At 37.7% G+C, this 22,984-nt stretch overlaps 1 protein-coding gene across 2 annotated transcripts in view; it reads right to left on the bottom strand.

Annotated features, from left to right (window-relative positions):
* The window catches only part of RhoGAP102A (Rho GTPase activating protein at 102A), a 284,922-nt gene that overhangs the window by 93,954 nt on the left and 167,984 nt on the right, over window positions 1-22,984 (bottom strand). For both annotated transcript variants that reach the window (XM_090388211.1, XM_090388210.1), the window contains 2 exons: window positions 15,907-16,057; window positions 3,741-3,892 (listed from right to left, as the gene is read on the bottom strand). In XM_090388211.1, the coding sequence (XP_090244337.1) occupies window positions 3,741-3,892; window positions 15,907-16,057 (303 nt within the window). The remainder of the gene's footprint in view (window positions 1-3,740; window positions 3,893-15,906; window positions 16,058-22,984) is intronic.

Below are 22,984 nucleotides of genomic sequence, written 5' to 3'. Positions count from 1 at the left end.
CTAATGCTCCTAAAAAAAAAAAAACCAAAACCAAACCAAACAGTACTCAAGGTGTGGCCTGACCATTGCCTTATACAAGGGAATAATCACCTCCTTATCCCTGCTAGAAAAATTCCTGTATATCATTGACAAGACACCATGAGCTACTCTTGCAGCCCGTCTGCACTGCGTTCTACATAGGAGAACTACGTATGTTCTACATAGGAGAATAGAACATGTGGCGATGAAATACGTGATTTAGACCGTAAACCTGCTGGTACTTAAGATGCACTGCAGTACAAGGAAGCTACTGCTGAGGAAGAAGGCAGGAGCCTTCGAAAGCTACGGTCGGTTTTATTGCTCTTAACCCGGTATTTTATTCAATGTATACATATATATTTTATGTATTTTATCCTTTTTAGTTGTAAAGTTATTTTAATTCTAAATATATAGTAGTAAACACATAGTTTTCAAAATTCCAGTTTCCATATTTTATTTTATATTATAAGTGGTTGGTGAGAAACATTTAAAATCACAATATGAAATTACCCAACCCCAGAGGCCTGTTTGAAGAATGATTGGATTTATTGTCAAAATAATTAACTGTAAACTCTTTTGACCTAGTCATCATGCAAGAGTATAAACAAGCTTCTTTTTTTTTTTTAAACATGCAGTTCTGTGCAGTGCAGAGAACTTCATCTGCGTGAATCGTGGAGCTCAGTAACTAGGTATCTTAGGATCTGAGGCTTATGAGAATCTGAGAGGGGAAATAATACAACTGAATGAAAGTAAACTTTTCATAATTATAAATGATACTGAAATGAAGAATCATAAATTCAAATTAAGGGACAATAGTTATATGTAAATTGTAGGAAATTTACTTTTATTGATTAAAAGAGCCAATGCTTTGCTTTGGTTACTGGAATAAATAACTTCCTTGAGTAGTTGAGGCTGACAGTTTGAGGAAATTTGAGGTGACTTGGACTGGTATCTATGTGAGGAGCAAAAGATACAATAGTCTGTTTCCCCTCTCCCATTTGTGCACTGTAAGAATAGGCTTCTTTGCACCATAGGGCTAGGGAAAGGAACTTAGTTTGAAACTAATTTCTTTGTAAAGAAGCAAATCCATTCCAGCTTAAAGTTTACCTGAAAGGAACTGATTTAAAGAAACAAGCTCGTATGAACTCATTCCTTTGAAGTCCTGCTTTTATCCTAAAAAAAGTTAATTGGTGTATAATGTAAATTAGTAATTTGTATAATGTTAATTTTAAAAAAAATTTTTTTTTTTTTTTTTGCTGTACCCACTAGAGGGTTAAAATATACACCTAACAAAAAGTTATAAAAATTAGTCAGGCCATACAGTAATGACTTGTTGGATTTGAGCATAAACCAGATTCAAATATGATATCAATGTTTAACACAAACTACACTGCATTTATGATTATTGCACTTCACAGTAACAATGGATAAGCTAAGTGAAAGTTTTCTGAAAAATTTTGCTTGTTATAAGGAATCAGCCTACACAACACTCATGTTCACCTCTGAACACATTCACAATCTACATACATTTCACTTTACCTAAACTTTGACAGAATGTTTAATTAGCAGACTGAATAATGATTCTGGTATTCTACTCAAATAATCCACATGCATATATAGACATCTATCTAAAGTCATGGAACACTTGTAATTGTAATTATGAAAAAAAAATGTGCATTTATTGAAAGAAATTAATAGTGTGTTGGCCCAACTTTAGCTCTATTGACTACTTCAATGTGTTATGAGCTTGCCTAAGAAAGGCTGTGGCTTTGCCAAATTCTGCATTCCAATTCAAACCAAAGATGTTTGACTTAATGAGAATAATAGCAAAGCTTAACTGAAACAAAACTAAAGCAAAACCAAAAATGTTTAACTGAGTTGAACTGAGATTCTGTGCTGGCCACTGCAATGGTCTGATGTTATTCTCTTCAAACTGGATGTTCACAATCCTAGTTTCATGACGTGTAACACTGTTATGTTGGATTGTGTAAGAGCAGTTTCCATCAAGTTTCCACAGTGCAAAGTCCAGAATTGTCCAGAAGAACAATGTAAGACAATAAATTAGTTCCATGCAATACAACCAGTGGATGGAACAAATCCCTGTACTTGAGCTTCAACGTCACAATCAATAATGGATCTACTTTTCACAGCACACGTCATTAATAGAAGTGTATAGTGGCATTATGTTCACCCCCAGAGTGTGTTGTCCCAAATTGAGACAACACACTCAGGCACACAGTAAACATAAATTCATTATACACTTCTATAAATGGCATATGTGCTGTGAAAGGTAGATCCAACATTGAGTGCAATGTAGAACTTGCAATGCAGAACCCCAACAAATAGATGTAGTAAACTACCTTCACTCCCATCCACTTATCCCTCCCCTTCTTGCCTGCTTAGGATTTGTCTTCTATTTTTTCAGAGTAGCTGTTATCAAAATGTGATTCAGATCAGTTGGCTATGCTTTTGCCAGTTGAGACATGAATGTTTTTGGTGGAAAAAGTGTATAATAATGGAGATAAATATATTGAAAAGGTAAAGTGTGAGTTTGTCAGTTTCCTAACAGTGATATTCCACATTGTAACAGTGTAAGGCAGTTAACAACAAAGTTCCATTCAATAGATTCAGGGTGCCTCCATAGCCAGGTGGGCAAGAGTGGCAGTGCGTAGCACATGCTTCTTGATTAGACCGGGGTTCGAGCCCATGACCACCAAATATGGAGGATGCGGAAAGGTCAGGGAATGACCACCGCATATCCCTGGAGCAATATGGCCTTAGTTGCTAATGCTCCTAAAAACCAAATAACAAACAAAATAGATTCAGTTTAGGATGATGCAACATCTGGCAGACCAACAGCCTTAATGGGAGAAAAATTTAATGAGGTTTCAGGAGTATTAAGAAGACCTCACAAATCAGTCTGGAGATTAGCTCAGCAAAATGGTATCGTGTATACTACTACATGCAAACACATCAACTTTAAAATCCCAGTATGAAAAATCTGTCCTATTCCACACACCTGCCATCAGGCTAACAAATAAATGTACTTAATTTACAATGGTTGTTCTAGAACAGCTAGTAACCCCCCTCCTTGATATATGTTACACATACATATCAAGCAGCACCTTGCAATTCCTAAAAAAATAATCCCTAAACTATGAAATCAATGTTATACTGCTTTGTTTCTATTACATATGAATGAGCTGCAGATTTGCTGTTTCTGCCATCTTGGCACCAGAAAAAAACTTTCTACAGAATTACATTATACAATGACCCCAGAATCATATGATTCTGGAATCACTGTATCCTGTGATTCTGTCTGGAGGTGTTGCCATTATGGATGTATTCTCTTATACCCAAAATGCATAGAAATTCACCCCACTGTGCAGCACATTTTTAAAGGCTGATACTAAATGAGCTTGGCTTCCTTGCATCAGTTTTCTTTTATTAATACTAAGTGCAATACTTCACTCTTAATTTAAACTCTTCTTTTTTTTTTAATTAATACACCACACTGAATTTAGATCAAAAAAATAAAAAACATTATTTCTTAGATATTTTATTTGTGTGAATTACACATGTATACATAACTTAGGATTAGTGTTAGTAGAATATAGAGACATTTAATTTAAATAAGCACTAAACTAAATTTATTGAAAAAATAAAAATTATTTATGAAATAGAAAAGAAAATTAAATTAACAAATTATGTGCATTACCAACCCAGCCTCCTGATCGGCTCTTCCTATCATCTGCATTATGAGCAACATGGGACAAGAACTCAAGAAGAGCCCAAAGAGTATCCCTGTTGTGTGAAGGAAGTAACTGGATGAGTAGAGAAAGTGCTTCACTCTGTAGAGCACGATTAGGTATTTCTGAAAAGCAATAAATAAAAATCACTGCATAAACTTGCATCCTTTTAATTTTAGAATTCTTTGAAAAAGAGAATGCATACTGTTTACTTGCAAAGTACAATTTCTATTAGATATCAGAAATACAGTTAATAAAAATATGAACTATAACAAAGTAAACAAAAAATTATTAATAAATTCAATGCATATTACAGTACAATAACTTGTCCTATGTTTAAACAATTAAAGATAAACAGTTAGTATTTTGATTTTATCTTTGATTTCAAATAAAAGAAAATCTTTAAAAGAAAGGAAAAATGTTAAATTTAAGGTATCATGAATATTCTCTTAGCTTTCAAGTAACACTTTGGGAGCCAGTTTTTTTAAAAAAATAAAAATTTCAGAATTCCAAAAATAGAAACCTTTCCTCATCAAAATGACAGGCAGACTTTCTGGTATGCTTCAAAAACAATTAGCTTCAACTTCAGTCACTCAATATGAAGGGGAGGGAGATTGAAAAGTTCATAACCTCACTACAAAGCAGTGGACTGCCTCCATAGTCATTTTGTATTATTTTTCAACAGTCTCCGAAAAGCTTCATATATTGGTTGTTCCAATGGTGCTGCAATGCAGTTATCCACTCTTGTAGGGTAAAAATGCTTAAAAGCTGATATAGCATCTTCATTTGTTTTGAATTTCTGGCCAGTCAAGTGGAATTTAAATTTAGCAAACAAAAAAAAGAGGTCTGCTGAAATAAATCCACAAATAATGTGGGTATGGCAGCATTTTACACCCAAGATTATGTATTTCAGTCAATTGTGACTGCTGATGCATGAGTGGGAACATTTCTTTGATGAAATTATACACCCAAGATTATGTATTTCAGTCAATTGTGACTGCTGATGCATGAGTGGGAACATTTCTTTGATGAAATAAAACACCTTATATTAGCAGTCCTTTTCCTTTATACATGATAGCATACTGTAACTGATATAATTGTAGCATATTCCTCTCACAGTTTGACCTGTTGGAATAGAGTCCACCATTATTATCCTTTGGAATCCCAGGAGATTGCTATTATCACCTATCCTGCTGAAAAAATTACACAACTGTTTTTGCCTTCTTTGGAGGCAGTGAACACTGAACTTTCTATTGTTTGGAACTGCTACTTTGACTCACACTGATAGTGATGGATCCGTATCTTATCCATGCATAAAAATCTTGCGAAAATTTTTCGATCTGCCTTGTAAGGTGCCAACAATTCCAAGGAAGTTTTGCACTGATTACATTTGTGATCAGATGTAAGAAGCTGCAGGACCCGTTTTATGGAAACCCTTGATAAATCCAATTCCATTGTCAGAATCTTTTTTCACTTAGTCACATAAGTTACATATAGCTTGCACTAATTCATGAACTGATAATCACCAATCTGCCATCACCATATCATGTATTACATTAATGTTTTCTTCACAGCCAACAGTTAAAGTAAAGTGCAGCCATTATCAACCCACTACAGGATGGAAGCCTCCTCAACAATTCATGCTGAGGGAAATGGACCATAATCTGCCACGCTGGTCCAGTGCGGGTTGGCAGATCGACCGTATTCAGCAGTCAGGGGCTTGAACCCCAGTCTACTCAAAGAGCATGTGCTACTGCACTCCCGCTCCTGACCACTTGGCTACGGAGGCCAACGTTACTGGTTACTTACTATGTTGATCACCAATGATATTTCTTTTCTCCCCCCCATCCTCCATGTTCTTTTTTGAACTCTGCTCACCATTTTTTCACCATGACAAATGGGTAGGGCAGATGCACCCAAAGTATTCAACATATCAATATCATCATGGATTTCTTTAGGCATTAAACCCTTCTGCAGTTAGCCTATAATGACACAATAATCAGATTTTTCCATTACCTGAAAAAAAAAAAAAAAAAAAAAATCACACAAACTACAACTGGTTCTAATCACTGCTAATAATCAGATCAAGAGTATTACTCCCTCTGGTTGCTTTTCGAACATGCTGCTATAACAATCATCCAATGAATCCAAAAAAGGTCTTTGCTGGTGTGCGAGTGACCAACCCACAAGTTCCAGTCAATATCTGGAAAGTTAAATCCCCCATTATAAGACATTCTGATTTATTGGTCCACTCTATTTCTCTGTACAGTTGTTCGTTTTACTCATCAGAGTCATTAAGCCTATAACACAGTGGTTCTCAAACTACAAAAATCTACGGACCCCTTAAAAAATGAAAAAAAGTTATTCAAAAATTAAAAAAGTTCACAATCTGCACACAGAAACATATATTTGTAAAATAATAAGAGGAGTTTACTTCAATATAGTACGTAGAACACTTCCGTATGATACTCTCCAGAAATTAAAACGAAAAAATCAAAAACTTACATTAGAGTAAAAAATAAATAATTAAAAACCAATTTAACACAATTCAAATCAGTTTAACACAATTAAAAATCAATTTAACGCAATTAAAAATTAAAAAGGATCTAATGAAATCGTTTTGAATATTTTCTTTAGATTCCGTTAGATTTTTAATTGCGTTAAATTGATTTTAATTGTGTTAAATTGGTTTTTAATTATTTATTTTTTACTCTAATGTAAGTTTTCGATTTTTTTGTTTTAATTTCTGGAGAGTATCATACGGAAGTGTTCTACGTACTATATTGAGATAAATTCCTCTTATTATTTTACAAATATTAATATCAATGTAGAACGTATTGAGTATTACAGCTCTGATTCACAGAAACATATATGCATATTTTTGTGTGTGTGTGTTATTTGGTTTTTTTTTTTTTAGGAGCATTAGCAACTAAGGCCACATTGCTCTGGGGATATGCGGTGGTCATTCCCTGACCTTTCGGCAACCTCCATATTTGGTGATCACAGGCTCGAACCCCGGTCTAATCAAGAAGCGTGTGCTACGCCCTGCTGCTCCTACCCACCTGGCTACAGAGGCACGTGTGTGTGTGTGTGTGTGTGTGTGTGTGTGTGTGTGTGTGTGTGTGTGTGTGTGTGTGTGTGTGTGTGTGTGAGTGAGTGAGTGAGTGAGTGAGAGAGAGAGAGAGAGAGAGAGAACACTGGGTTTTCTGAAAAGAAAATTCAAAGTTTTATGTTTAAAACAACTCAAGAGCTGCTTTTATTCTTATTTTTACATAAATATATATAATAATAACTTTATTTATCATCAATTTGCTATACATAGAATGAATAATTTGACCAGTTCCAGAGGGTCGTTTTGCAGACCCCCTGGAACTGTTCTATGGACCGCCAGGGATCTGCAGACCCCAGTTTGGGAACTACTGCTATAACAGACTCCTACTCTCATTTCTGCTTTTCCAGTGCCACACCAAACTGACTCAACATTGCACTGTCCACCCATGTCAACCAGATGCACTGCATTAGATTTTATATTTCTTAACTAACAGCATAACCCCCTGCTCCCTTCCTATCCTGGCGCCTCCGTAGCCAGGTGGGAAGGAGCAGCAGTGCGTAGCACACGCTTCTTGATTAGACCGGGGTTCGAGCCCGTCACCACCAAATACGAAGGATGCGGAAAGGTCATTCAGGGAATGACCACCGCATATCCCGGAGCAATATGGCCTTAGTTGCTAATGCTCCTAAAAACCAAATAACAACAACAACAACCTTCCTATCCTGTCTATCTTTTCTGTACACATTGTACTCCCCAAATTCCAATTCTGCATTCTTTATATCCGTGTGACACCACATTTCTGATATCTCAACAATTTACGCTTTTGATGTCTTGACCAGCACTTCAAATTCATCGAATTTATTTACTATACTCCTATCATTGGTGTACATGTAAGTATACAAGCACCCGTTCTTATTCTTAGTTACCCTAACACAACCCACGTATTTACTTGTTCCATGATGTCTCCCAACAGCTCTTGAAATCCCCAGCAACTTGCTCTCTAGGCTGCTGCTCATTACAATAGAAGCAGTGCAAGAATTGTTTTCACCTCAGAATGCAGCTATTGTTACTATACTATATTTACTATACTCCTATCATTGGTGTACATGTAAGTATACAAGCACCCGTTCTTATTCTTAGTTACCCTAACACAACCCACGTATTTACTTGTTCCATGATGTCTCCCAACAGCTCTTGAAATCCCCAGCAACTTGCTCTCTAGGCTGCTGCTCATTACAATAGAAGCAGTGCAAGAATTGTTTTCACCTCAGAATGCAGCTATTGTTACTCTTTTATTCTGTGAATCCCTCCATTTGTTTATATATAGGACCAAATAACTAAATAATATTATATAAAAACAATTTTAAATGTATCACATATAAAGACAAAAAATTCATATAAACACTACTGAAGAAATTACTAGGTGCCATAGTATTCACCATATAGTACAAGTAAGCCACAGGTTTTAGCTGCACTTACAAAAAAGAAAAAAAAAATAAATAAATACAAATTATATGCTTTGCTTTCCTCCTCAAACAGCTAACTATCCAGTTCATCTTTCAATTTATTCAAAAACTGTCACACTCAACCACCTGCAAGGGCAACTTGTTCCAGCAATCAACGACTCCCTGGCTAAACAAAAACTCTACAATCTAATCTAAACCTCAAACCCTGTAATTTTAATTTATGACCTCTAGTTTTGGAATTCTTTATAATGATGAGCATTCCACCTTAATTCATTTTATTAATCCCTCTCAGAGCCTTATAAACCACAATCAGGTTGCCTCTGAGGTGTTTGGTTGCCAAGCTCTGTAGCCCACATAATCAGAGGCTTTCCTCAAATGGAGTCTTTTGTTATACAGTCATTCTTTTGATGATCTCACCATTCGAGTTGCTCATCTTTGGACCTTTTCACTCAATGTCTTTTTTCAGATGAGGTCTCAATACCTGAACACAGTATTCCAAATGTGGTCTTACAATTGCCATATACAGTAGGTTCATGACCTCCCAATCTCTACAGGATAACGTTCGATAATTCATCAATAGGACACCATGAGCTTATCTGGCTGCCTGTTTACACTATTCAGAAAACTTCATATCTATCCATATTTTAACTCCCAGATCCCTTTCCTCCTCCACTCTTTTTAATTCAACCCCACCAAGTGTATAATTTATTTCTGGGTTGCCATTCCCCAAGTGTAAGACCTTGCATTTAACAGCATTAAAACATAGCTGCCACTTCTCTGACCATCTTTGAAGTCTGTTCAAGTCATCCTGATGGAGCACTTGGCACTGATCATTAATGACCCTGCCAATCTTTACATCATCTGAAAATTTTGACATCTTGCCTTCTATCCCTCCATTGATTCATTTATGAAAATAAGAAACAACACTGGTTCAAGAACCAATCCTTGATGGACCCCACTCCTGACATTACACCAATCTAAAGAATATCCATCCATTAATCACAATCCTCTGCTTTCTGCCCTGCAGCCACCAAGCAATCCATCTTAAATCTTACCAGTAATCCTAACCTATTCAAGTTTATATAGTAAGCTCTCATGAGGGACTGAGTCATGTGCTATGCTAAAATCCAAATAAAGTATGTTGAAATTTTTTTTTGTTAGCTGTTGGCACATCGGCTTCTGTGGCCATAATGCACCTCCCAAGGTTTTTGCAGTACTCTGATCCAAGCCCGAGGCGGGATTCGAACCCGCGACCTTTGGGTTGCCAGGCAGGCACTTTACCCACCCAGCAATTTTTTTTTTTTTTTTTTTTGGTGCATCGGCTTCTGTGGCCATAATGCACCTCCCAAGGTTTTTGCAGTACTTTGATCCAAGCCCGAGGCGGGAATCGAACCCGCGACCTTTGGGTTGCCAGGCAGGCACTTTACCCACCCGGCTAGCCCGGTCAGCATGTCGAAATTGTTTCCTAAATCCAGCTCATGAGTAACTCTGTCAAAATAGCCTACTAAGTTAGATAAGCTTGATTTTCCCTTAAAAAAGCCATGTTGTGTGTTCTTCAGAATGTCATATCTATCTGCTGAATGTCCCTGGATTTTACTCTTAATAAAGCCTGCACGAGAAGCATGCAAAAGTTTGATGAAATTTACCGGTAAAAGTACTTTGCCTTAACGGCATTTGTATTGTGGCTCGCTCGATAAACAGACAGTGGGTGTTATCGGTCAGGAGTAGAAATTGAACCCATGGTAGATTGAAATCCTTGCAAAGTGGAGGGGGTAACCTGACCTTTTTTCTTTAGAATCACTAGTGAACTAGTGGATAAATTGTTTATTAAGAAAAAAAAAGGCAAAGGAAGCCCACACAAGAAGCACGGCAAACTTCGAAAAAGTTTACCGGTGAAACTACGTTACAAACTTTTTTTAAGACACCAGAACTTCCAATATGACTCTGTTTGTGATTCAATTAGTGATTTTAAAGAAAAAAGGTCAGGTTACACCCCCCCCCCCACACACACACACTTCGGGTGGGATTCAACTTCTACTCCAGACTGATCTACTGTTTGTTTACCGAGCGAGCAACAATACAAATGCCGTTATGGCAAAGTACTTTTACCAGTAAATTTCCTCAAAACTTTTGCATGCTTCTCGTGCAGGCTTTCTTTACCTTAGCCTTAAGATTTTTTTTATCCCTACAATGAAGTCAAAATTAACCGGTCTGTAGTTACCAACTTCATTCTTAAAACTGCTTTTATATATTGGCAGTACACTGGCACTTCTCCAATCCATAGGAATCTCCCCTGAGTCCAAAGATGCCCTTATAATTAACCTCAATAGTTCAATACACTCTCTAGCACTCCCCCTCAAAACTACAGTGTATATGTCATGAACTTCGGGAGCCTTATTTGTCTTTATGCTCAAAAGTTTTTCTAAAAAACAATCATCTGTAATTATGACATCACTAATTTCATATAGCTCAACCTCAATGGCACAGCCTCTTCTCAGCATGAAAGGCCTTTCATCAGTAAAAACCGATGCAAAGTGCCTATTCAATTTCATCCGTAACATCAACCAGGTTATCTACGACCTTTCCCACATGTAGTGCACAAAGGTCTGATCTGATTAGCTTTCTTCTTCATTGTATTCACATATATGAAAAATTCCTTATCCCCATTCTTTGCTTTCTCATATGCAGCCTCAGGATCCCTGACCTTATTCGTAGTACTATTACAGACCAACTTATAGCTGTTGTAGGCTTCACTACTTTTCATATTCATCACTCTGCAACTGTCCCATGCTATCTTTTTCCACTCTATTTCACCAGCCACCTCAGCAATCATCCATTTTGGCATCCTCCTCCTGCAATATTTTCTTAAAGGTATGTATGCATTCAAGCTTCTGTAATTTTTGCTTTAAAAGTATTCCATAATTCAAATTTATTTACCATCCCTCACCAATCCACACAATTTACAAATGCCATATAGTGCCTTAAACTGGCAAAGTCCGCTCTTCTAAAGTTAAAACCCATGCCTTTACCTTTAAATACTGCAACATCTTTCTTCATCTTCCAACTGATGATTGCATGATCACTTCCTGACAATGGTTCATGTACTTTAAGCTCTGTGATGTCATCTGATTTGTTTGTAATGATGAGGTCAAGAATATTCTCACCCCTAGTACTTTCTCTAACATGCTGGTACAAATAATAATCATCTAGTTTATTTTAAAAAAAAATTTTCCCCATGGCGGGTTTCCTTCCCACTTATTTCAATCAATCTGGTGCATATTAAAGTCACCCATAATAAGACATTCACAATGCTTGCCAATTCCATCTGCATGTAAAGACTCTCGTCATATTCTACTGCCACTCTCACTATTCCTTTCCTTCCAACTAACTCACACCACACAGACTTTATGCTAGCAGACATAACTTCAGACTCAGCAAAAGCTCATTTCATGCTCAGGCTGCTTTTGATAAGAAGCATGACCCTTCCATCCCTTCTATCTTTCCTAAATACATACTATACTTGAAATCGTCATCGCCAATTTCCAGGTGGCACCATGTCTCTGTTAGCCAGCCCTATTATATCAGCATTAGTTGTCCTTCACGAGGAGTTCAAATTCAGCATTTTATTGACACGCTCCTAACATTACTGAGACTAAGTAATCTTCTATAGTTTACTAACCTGGCATCATCCCTTGAAGTTATTCAAGTTTGTATTCTAAGATTTATCTTCCCCCTCATTTGAAACATTGCTATCCTCAGAATATCTTATCAACATTGGCTGTTGTGGCAATAAATAAGAATTCATGAGGAGTGCAAGCATTACTTTGACCCATATCACCAGATGAACGTGGATCTAAATTAACCTTCTCCCCCTCCCCAATTAGCATTTTCCCTGAAACCTTATGGTATCCTTAATGATACTAGCAAAAATTCTTGCATCATCTTTGCTCAAATGAATACCATCTCTACAAAATAGATTCCTCCTACTTACAGATGCAGGCCACACTGATCAAAATTTTCCTCCTAGAGCCTTGCAGAGTCCCTCAAGTCTCAAGTTAATCCACAAGGCTTTTAGCATATGATCCTTCTTATCATCTCTGGGAAGAACTGCAGACACATACATTCTGACCTAACTCGTGGCATTTTTTCAGCATAGTCCTATATATATCCAGCAGATGGTCAAGGTCATGTATGTTTAATATTGTTAATCCCCACATTAATAATAATTCTCTTTTTACCTCTCTAAAAATCTGACAATCTGTTGGTAACATCATCAATTGTTACTCTTGGTAAAAACTCTCTGGTTCTGGACCACCTTTCTTTATTACAAAAAATGTTACATGTTTCCCCGACAATACAGTTCCTAATAAAACTAGATCATCTTCAACTAGAAAAATGTGCACTTCACTATCCTTTTGTGGGACCCAAATCGGGGGTGCATCACCTGGCAGATCAGGAGATAACTTAGTCCCTGACGAGCTCCATTACATTTATTTCTAAGACAAGTACTCATTTCTTCGGTGACTCAAATTCTTCTCGTAATGCACCAAGTTGTAATTTGAGATTGGTACACTCCTTACATCAGTTGCAAAGAAAAGAACTGCCAGATGAGCTAGGTCTGTCTACTAGACTGGCCATAGAATACATGCCACAGGCTATACAAATGAAGAAGTTGTGACTCACATTCGAAATGCCCGCAGGCAGTTTTGTTTGAGTCCCGATGTCCCTGAACTTTGTATACTAAGCGGACAGAAATCATGGGATACCTACCTAGTAATGGGTAGGCCCACCTTTTGCCCAGGTAAGATTAGTCACACACCGAGGCATTGAGTTGGCTAGTTTACAAAAGTGTTCCACAGGTATTTCCATCCATGCTCGCTGCACCACTGTCCATAATTCCATTGCATTCCTGGGTGGGGGGCCCCAAAGCTCGAACAGACCTTTCCACAGCATCTCAAAGATGCTCCACAGGGTGCTCCGTTGAATCGGAAGGCCATTCCATGGCGGTAAAATCTGTGGAATGCTCTTTAAACTATGTTCTAGTCACCATGGCTCTGTGGAGAGGCACATTGTCCTGCTGGAAGAGTCCATTGCCTTGTGATGTATGATAACCATGAAGGGATGCAGATGGTCTGCAAGGATGGACACGTAACCCAGACCATTCAGAGATGCATCTAGACATACCAGAGGTTCCAACATGAAAACCAGTTGAACATGCCCCAGATCATTACCGACAGTCCACCTGTCTGAACAGTTCTTTGTTGACATGACGGGTGCATAGCTTCATGCGGTTTCTGCCAGATGGACACCCTCCTGTCTACTCGAAATAACTGGAAACGGGACTCATCGGATGAGGAGACCAGTCTTCAATCATCCAAGGTCCAGTGCCGATGTTTTTATGCCCAGTTGAGGCATAGAGTCCTGTGCAGAGGTGTTAGCAACGGGACTCTGATGGTTCAGTAGCTCCCATAACCTATTGGGGCTAATGATCACCTGATGGTCTTGGCGGAGACATTTCTGGTAACTCCCTCGTTGAAGTTGGTAGTGATTTGTGCCACTGTCACAAATTGTTTCAGTCAACTCTCCAGTTGGCTGAAACAATGCAAGACAGATGTCGACGGTCACGTTCATCCACTACCTTTCTCTGCCTACAGTGATGTCCACGATGAGATGTTATTCCAGAAATGGCGTATTCCTGATAGTGCAATTTCTGTATTACCTCCGCGATAGAGTGACCCATACATTGGGCACCCACTATCATCCCTCTTTCAAAGTCAGTTAACTCACAACGTTTATCCATACTGACATTGAATTACTGTCTATGTGAATGCAGTGATGCAGTGTACCTATATAACTGCCAAGCGGCAGGTTCATCCACTAGTAAGAGGGATGGCAGAGTCACATTATCCAGGAACAAGGTGTCCCACAAATTTTGTCCTTTCCGTGTATTTGTATATGGATCTTGTAGAAACTATAATTTAAGTAAAATTTGAACTTTAGAAAGATTATGAAATTTAAATTTAACATATATTACACAATTTATGTGTTAACAAACATTGCAGAAATTAAACTGATGACAAAACTTAAATCACTAAAGATGTTAAATTTAAGCTACTGAATGAAAGTTACAAAATTCCCGCAAAGGAACAAGGTGTCCCACAAATTTTGTCCTTTCCGTGTATTTGTAAATGGATCTTGTAGAAACTATAATTTAAGTAAAATTTGAACTTTAGAAAGATTATGAAATTTAAATTTAACATATATTACACAATTTATGTGTTAACAAACATTGCAGAAATTAAACTGATGACAAAACTTAAATCACTAAAGATGTTAAATTTAAGCTACTGACCTTTTACAAATATTTGTAATTATGCTTGTTGGTTTCTAAGAAAAACTGTAAATAATTGTAAAAATCAAAATAATGACATGCACTTTGCTAAAGAAATACAAATATTGTCTTTTCTAAGGAGTTATTTTAGAAAGCCAGAACTCAGAAATGCATAATTTGAAATAAAGATTTGTTTGTTATTTGGTTTTTAGGAGCATTAGCAACTAAAGCAATATTGCTCCGGGGATATGCGGTGGTCATTCCCTGACCTTTCCGCATCCTCCATATTTCGTGGTCACGGGCTTGAACCTCGGTCTAATCAAGAAGCGTGTGCTACGCACTGCTGCTTCTGCCCACCTGGCTACGGAGGCGCCGAAATAAAGGTGAAGGTAAAGAAAGCCTGCATGAGAAGCACGCAAAATTCAATGAAATTTACAAGTAAAAGTACTTTGCCATAACGACATTTGTATTGTTGCTTGCTCAGTAAACATACAATGAGTGTTATCAGTCAAGAGTAAAATTGAATCCCATGGGAGACTGAAACCCTCCCAAAGTGGAGGGGGTAACCTGAACTTTTTTCTTTAGAATCACTGGTGGACTAGGGGATAAACTGTTTATTAAGAAAAAAAAAAAAAAGGCAAAGGAAGCCCATATGAGAAGCACGTCAAACTTCGAAAAAGTTTACCAGTGAAACTACGTTATGAACATTTTTTACGATGCCAGAACTTCCAATATGACTTTGTTTGTGATTCAATTAATGATTCTAAAGAAAAAGGGTCAGGTTACCCCCCTCCACTTCGGGAGGGTTTCAAGCTCCAGTGGGACTCAACTTCTACTCCAGACTGATAACACCCACCGTCTGTTTACCGAGCAAGCAACAATACAAATGCCGTTACGGCAAAGTACTTTTAGCGGTAAATTTCATCAAACTTCTGTATGCTTCTCGTGCAGGCTTTCTTTACCTTAGCTGAAATAAATCTTAAATAAACTAAAACAAGGGAAACTAAAATTTAAAAAAAATTTGGGTCATTTGGTCAGAACTCAGAATAATGCTGGAATACAATTTTGATTCAACATACCCCTTGGTAATATCACGTATACATGTTAACTACCTTCTGTTTTATTATACTGATAAGCATTCTGGTTTGTAAAATTTTCCATTTTGAGCTTTGCACTGGGTCTGAGATTGTCTTGTGTTTAGTCAATGTAAAAATTAAAGAGATGACAGGGCATCACTTTGAATCAAACAGATTTGAATAGTTTTAAGGTAATAATAAATATACTTCTTACTCTGAGTAGCCACAAATGCAGGATATAGATCTCTAGTCAGAAGAGGTTCAGGAAGATCACGGAAGTATTCCTTCAATAGTTGTGCCACATCATGAGGATGATGCTCTTCTGTAAGTTTTAAGTCCACTCCGCCATCAAAATCTTCCCTGAGCTTTAATAATCAAAAATTAAGAATACCAATTAATAAGAATATTACAAAATTACAAGTACAGTAAGCCCTGACATACGTAAGAGATACATTCTAGGACTTAGGAATGACTACTAAAATATTGTTACTATATCCTGATATGCCAAAATTACAAAAACCAATAATATCCTCAGAAAAATGAAGAAAAATAGTTATATATTTTTAATTAGTTCAATTAAAAACTTTATCTGGGGACAACGAAGTAGCTGGAGTGCCACATAAGAAAAGAAAACATAAAAGGAAAAAAAAAAAAAAAAAACGCTGTTGTTGTTGTTATTTGGTTTTTAGGAGCATTAGCAACTAAGGCCATATTTCTCCAGGGATATGCAGTGGTCATTCCCTGACCTTTCTGCATCCTCCGTATTTGGTGGTCACGGGCTCGAATCCCGATCTAATCAAGAAGCATGTGCTACGCATTGCTGGTTGGTAAAACTGCCCACCTGGCTACGGAGGTGCCGTAGGAGGGAAAAAAAAAAAAAAAAATGCATGTCACTGTATTGTAAAAACTCTTATGTATTTCGTAGCCTTGGTTATTATAGTTGACTTCACTGGTGCTGATCCCTTCACTGCTTCTCGTATTCCGTCTTTGTCCTTTATTATTGTGTTCACTGTTGACACCGACAAATCTAAATTCTGCGCAATACTTGTTAACATGTGGCTATGTTCGTATAAATTATCAAATTATCCAAGAGATCAAGAGATCTTATTATTTTAATTTTCTGATCCAAATCGATCATACATTCCTTTTCTTGGTATATTTACTAGTATCGCCACTTATTCTCTTAGCCAGTACCATGATAATGGTCAAAATGAAATTTTCTGTAAAGAACTTCACAGGGTTAAGGCAGAAACACACTACTATCACCTCAAGTGAGCTCACATTTTACTAAAGTGCATTTCTGAAGATCACTACCATAAAACAATAAAATCAGTTTGCACTTTCCGGTTTATTGGAATTTTCTCTTAATGCATTCTATTATAAACAGGTAGTACACTTGATCTTTTTGCACTTGCAATATACGGATAGCTGGAATTGTGTGTTTTTACGTTATTATGGTGAATTAAATAAATTTTCGGAATGTTCTCTTCATTCCTATTTTTTAAGCTTCGTAAATTTGTCACTCAGTATCTCACTTGTGCAATTTGTGCATGCCGTGTTTGGTTGCTTTTTTATTTATTATTTTTTTTTTTTACTGTTTTAAATTTTACAATCCTAAAACAAAAAAAAAAATTTGAGAGAAAAAAAATTTACGTGTCTCAAGTTACGTAACTTGGGCTTACATGAGTCATGGACTTACTGTATAATAATGATGAAAGTGCAGCATTACAATATTAGAAATTCTCAATGTCAAAAACATTTTAAAAAAATAAAATGAAACATTCATAATAAGCTTTCAAGCAGCATACTATTTATTACAGAAATTTTATTCTGTTAATTCCATTACGGTTTTACAATCAGATTAAATTCAGAAATACACATATATCATTTTTCAAACTACCATATTAAAAGATTATAAATTGGGTTACAGCCATTATTTTTTTCATTTTCATGGTGAATAACCTCTCAGGGCTGAAATAAGTTGCATATAAAGCTTTTGCAGGCACTTTATATGTACAGTGACCAACTATTAAAAAGTTGGTCACTGTACATATTGGTTATAAAATACATTTCCCTATTAAGGAGACCCTAGTGTCAAAACGGTTAGAGTTAGCACTGTGAAAATCGGTGGGTATGTAATTTAGGGTATGGGTAAGCGATCTGTAGAATAAAAAAAATCAGTTCAAATTTCTGCCACCATGGGAAAAACGCACTGCACATATGTAAAAGTTGTCATTTACTTCAAGAAGCTCTGCTTACACAAATAACATCCTGTTAGATAAAAGCAGAAAGACCAACGCCACTGTCAGTAACCATTATGGCTCTTACAAAAAAGGAACATGTTCTTTTAGTAAAACTGTGCTACCAGAATAATAGCAACACTAATGCAGCACTATATGAATATCGGAAATTTAAAGGTTTGCTTTGTTTGATGTCATTGGGGCTTTGAAAACTAATAAAGAAATTTGAAGCGACTGTGGAGTTAGATGTAATTCCAGGCAGGGGATGACCACGTATCGGAATGGAGGTAGTGGATGAAGTGGCAGTTGCAATGGCTTCCAGGTCAGAATGTGAAACACTACCAGTCAGTAGTGCCAGAGGTGCGTCAAGAGACTTAAACTGTCCTTGGTCTACTGTACGTAAAGTGCTTCGAATAATTTTACACTGGTTCCAGTACAAGATTCACATAGTGCAAGAACTAAAGTCTTGCGATTAGCAACAATGAATAGACTTTGCTCTACGATTCCTGGCTCGTATGGAACTTGATGATACATGAGCTCGAATAATCTTGTGGTCTGATGAGGCACATTTCACTCTTCATGTGGCTGCAAATGTACAAAACTGCCGAATATGGGAAACTTCTTGTCCAGGGTATGTCTGCCAGGGGTAAAGGTTGATGACGTTGTAGAGCAAATATCATCTTTTAAGGGCACAAAAGGTGATATAGTTGTACACGTTGGCACTAATAATATTAAGAGTAGGAGACAGGCAGAATTACTTAACAAGTACAGGTCACTGTTGAACAAAAGCTGAGAATTAGGGTTGAATTTGAAAGTGTCTGCAATTCTGCCCAGACACGATAGGAGGGAGTATATGATGAGAGCCTTGTCGATCAATTCGGCCCTGGAAAGATTGTGCAAGGCTCAAGGGGTAGAATTTTTTTCAGCCTGGACTGTACTTGTTAACAGGAGAGATTGCTTCTACAGGGATGGGATACACTTAAATAGAAAGGGTGCAAGAATATTTGCTGATGCTATCGAGGCAGTGTTAGGTGGGTCGGAAAACTGCTAGCTTGGGGGGAGACAAAGACCAATAGATTGACAGTAGCCACTGGCAGAGGTGAAAGAGATTCTTGCACTGCTTCTATTAGAATGAGCAGAAGCCTGAAAAACAAGATGCATGGTATTTCAGAGACTGCAGGGAGCCATTGCGGTACAAGTAAACACATGGGTTGTGTTAGGGTAGCTAAGAATAGAAACAGGTGCAGGTATACTTGCGTGTACACCAATGCTAGGAGTTTAGTAAATAAATTTGATGAATTTGAGGTATTACTCAAAACATCAAAGGCAGATATTGTTGGGATATCAGAGACGTGGTGTCACACAGAAATAAGGGATGCAGAACTGGAATTTGGGGAGTACAAAGTCTACAGAAAGGATAGACAGGATAGGAAGGGGGGAGGGGTTATGCTATTAGTTAAGAAACACATAAAAACCAAGGAAGTGAAGCCAGTCGACATCGCTAGACAGAGCAGTATTGAGTCAGTTTGGTGTGACATAAGCATTGGGAGATCAAAATTGAGAGTAGGAGTGTGCTATAGGCCTAATGACTCTGATGAGTATAATAAGAAACTGTACAGGGAAATAGAGTGGGCCAGTAAATCAGAGAGTCTTATAATGGGAGATTTTAATTTCCCAGATATTGACTGGAATTTGGGGGCTGGTCACTCACACACTAGCAGGGCTTTTGTGGATTTATTGGATGATTGTTTTCTACATCAGCATGTTCGGGAGGCAACTAGAGGGAGTAATACTCTTGATTTGATTATCAGCAGTGATTCTTCATGCATTAAGAATCTGCAGATAAATGAACCACTAGGTGGCATTGATCACAGTGTGCTGAAGTGGGATCTACTCAAAGAGGTAACTACCATTAGGGGTAAAGGGAAGGGTTATTGCTTCCGTAAAGGCGACTACGATGGACTGAAACAGTATTTAAATTCTATACAGTGGGACCAACTGATGATGTTACCAACAGCAAATGCAAAATGGGAAGCATTTAAAGAACTTATCTTGGAAGCTACTAGACTTTACATACCAACTAAGAAATATTGTTCAAGGTTTAGGCCTAAATGGATGTCAGATGAACTAATGAGGCATATGGCAGAGAAGAAAAATGCATGGGATACTTACAAATTAACACATGACACAGAAGCCTATGATAGATACAAGTTGATATGCAACCAAGTTACAAAGGAGGTTAGGCAGGCAAAGGCAGATTACGAGAAATCCTTGGCAAGGGATGCAAAGAAAAACAGCAAAGAGTTCTTTACTTATGTAAACTCTAGAAGGAAGGGGATGATCAGATTGGTCCACTTGATATTGATGGGTCAAGTGTTGATGATCCTGCTCAGGTAGCTAACAAACTAAATGAATATTTTGCATCGACATTCACACATGAGGAGTTATTCAGCGAGGGTAATGCCAGAGGTGTATTCAATTCTAGCAGTAAGCTACAGAATCTTGAAATAACTGAGAGTAAAGTGGAGGAGAAACTGCTGAAGATAAACACAAGAAAGGCACCTGGGGTGGATGGGATCTATCCAGTTATATTAAAGGAGGCAGCAAAGGAAGTAAGCAAACCATTAGCCATAATTATGAGAGCTTCCTTGGACTCAGGGGAGATACCCATAGACTGGAAAAGTGCAAATGTGACCCCAATTCGCAAAGGAGGATCAAAGGCTGACACAAGTAATTATAGACCTGTGAGCTTAACTTCTGTTCCAGGAAAATTAATGGAGGCACTGGTTAAAGAAGCACTGCAGGATCATTTAGACAAGACTTCAGTTATAGCTCAGACACAGCATGGTTTTGTTAAGGGGAAGTCTTGCCTGACCAATTTGATTGGATACTATGATGCAGTCACAAAAGAACTGGATGCAGGAAATAACTTTGATATTATATACTTGGATCTTAGAAAGGCTTTTGATACTGTTGCACATGGAAGACTGCTACACAAATTGGAGCAGTGTGACATTGGAGGCAAATTGCTGCTATGGGTAAAGGGGTGGTTGAGGGGGAGAAGACAGAGAGTGGTAATCAATGGACACTGCTCATCGTTGACTAATGTCATTAGTGGAGTCCCTCAGGGTTCAGTGTTGGGTCCATTATTGTTTTCTGTATTTATAAATGATATTGATGATGGTATATCAAGCTTAATGTCCACGTTTGCAGATGATACAAAGGTTGGCAGGGTTGTCAAGGACACTACTGACACTATGCTGCTGCAACAGGATCTGGAAAGGTTGAGCAGATGGGCTGAGAGGTGGCAAATGAAGTTTAACATTGACAAGTGTAAAGTACTACACATGGGAAACAGCAACCCCAGAGCAACATATCAACTCTGTGGTACTACACTGACAGTGGTAGAGAATGAAAGGGACTTGGGGGTGGTTGTGCAGGCAGATATGAAGTTCTCTGAGCAGTGCAGACGGGCTGCAAGAGTAGCTCATGGAGTATTATCAATGATATACAGGAATTTTTCCAGCAGGGATAAGGAGGTGATTATTCCATTGTATAAGGCAATGGTCAGGCCACACCTAGAGTGCTGTATACAGGTCTGGAGGCCTTATTTCAAGAAGGATGTAGAGCTGCTGGAACGAGTACAGAGAAGAGCAACAAGATTAGTGAATGGAACAAAGGGGTGCTCTTACAAAGAAAGGCTTAAGTTTTGCAAATTACAGTGTCTGGAGACTAGGCACCAGCGAGGTGATCTGATAGAGGTGTATGGTTTAATGGTTTAAGCATGCTCAATGAATGGTTTAAGCATGCTCAATGCTGATGGGATTCTTCCTCTAGCTCAGAAAAATCACCTGAGAGGGCATAAATTCAAATTGAGGAAAGACAGATGTAGGATAGACGTGCGGAAATTTGCCTTTAGCCAGCGGGTGGTTAGTTGGTGGAACAGACTTCCATCCCGTGTAGTGGAGGTTGATAGCCTAAATAAGTTTAAGGCTCAGCTGGACAGGTATTTTGAAAGAACAGAGGGGTGAAGTGGAAGTGGTTTTTTTTTTTTTTTGGCTGATGCTGCATAAGCTTGCTTTCTTGCATCAAATGCCTCTACTAATACTAATGCTAATGCTAATCTGCTGTGCATGAAAGACCACTACAAAGTCCATACGTTACAGTATGATGTGGATTCACAGCAGGGTTTATAATCAGACCATTTTTCTTTGAAGAGTCTACACCTCATGGCCCCATAAGGTGTACAGTAACTAGTGCACAGTACTGCTCTCTTCCAAGAGATCAAATTATCCCCACTCTGCAAGAATGGTAATGCTTGGAGACTGTAGTGTTAATACAAAATGGTGCCCATCCCCCACTTTGGGCAACAAGTGAAGGAACTGCTGCATTCAACATCTGTAAATGATCGCATCATTTCTAAGCTTCCCGCAGTTCTGGCCAGCCCGATCACCAGATCTCAATTCCTGTGATTTCTGGCTATGGGGATACCTGAAAGACAGAGTTTACTGTGGCAGCATGCATATGCTTGTCAATTTGAAAGCAAGCATTAAACAGCATGTAGCCAACATCCTCAATGAGATGCTAGGCTAAACTGTGTCACATGCAGTCCTCGGTTTTCAGAATGTAATCTCAAGTGAAGGAAAGCACATAACAATATCTGTAGATTTCTAAGTTCTGATATTAAAATCTAATCCTGGTGGTGGAAATTTGAACTTTTTTTTTTTTTTTTTTTTTCCCTTATATAAATCGCTTCCCCATACCCTAAATGACATACCCACCAATTTTCACAGTGCTATCTCTAACCGTTTTGACACTAGGGTCTCCAGGATGGGGAAATTTATTTTATAACCACCTGGTACATATTTATTGTACTGAAAGTAACAACAGCTACTAAAAGCAATAAAAAAATATATCGTTTATTAAAATTGATGCAAAAATATATACAGTAAACCCTTGATTTAATGGACCCTGATATAACGGATTTAACAGACCGGACAAATAATAATACAGTAATGTACATATTAATCTCGACCATATTATTTTTTTTTT

This window comes from Mastigoproctus giganteus, chromosome 2 (genome assembly GCF_048544385.1).
Source record: "Mastigoproctus giganteus isolate SK-2022 chromosome 2, ASM4854438v1, whole genome shotgun sequence".
NCBI lineage: Eukaryota > Metazoa > Arthropoda > Arachnida > Uropygi > Thelyphonidae > Mastigoproctus > Mastigoproctus giganteus.
The sequence above is the reverse complement of the archived record's forward strand: the minus strand, read 5'-3'. Positions and strand labels throughout refer to the sequence as shown.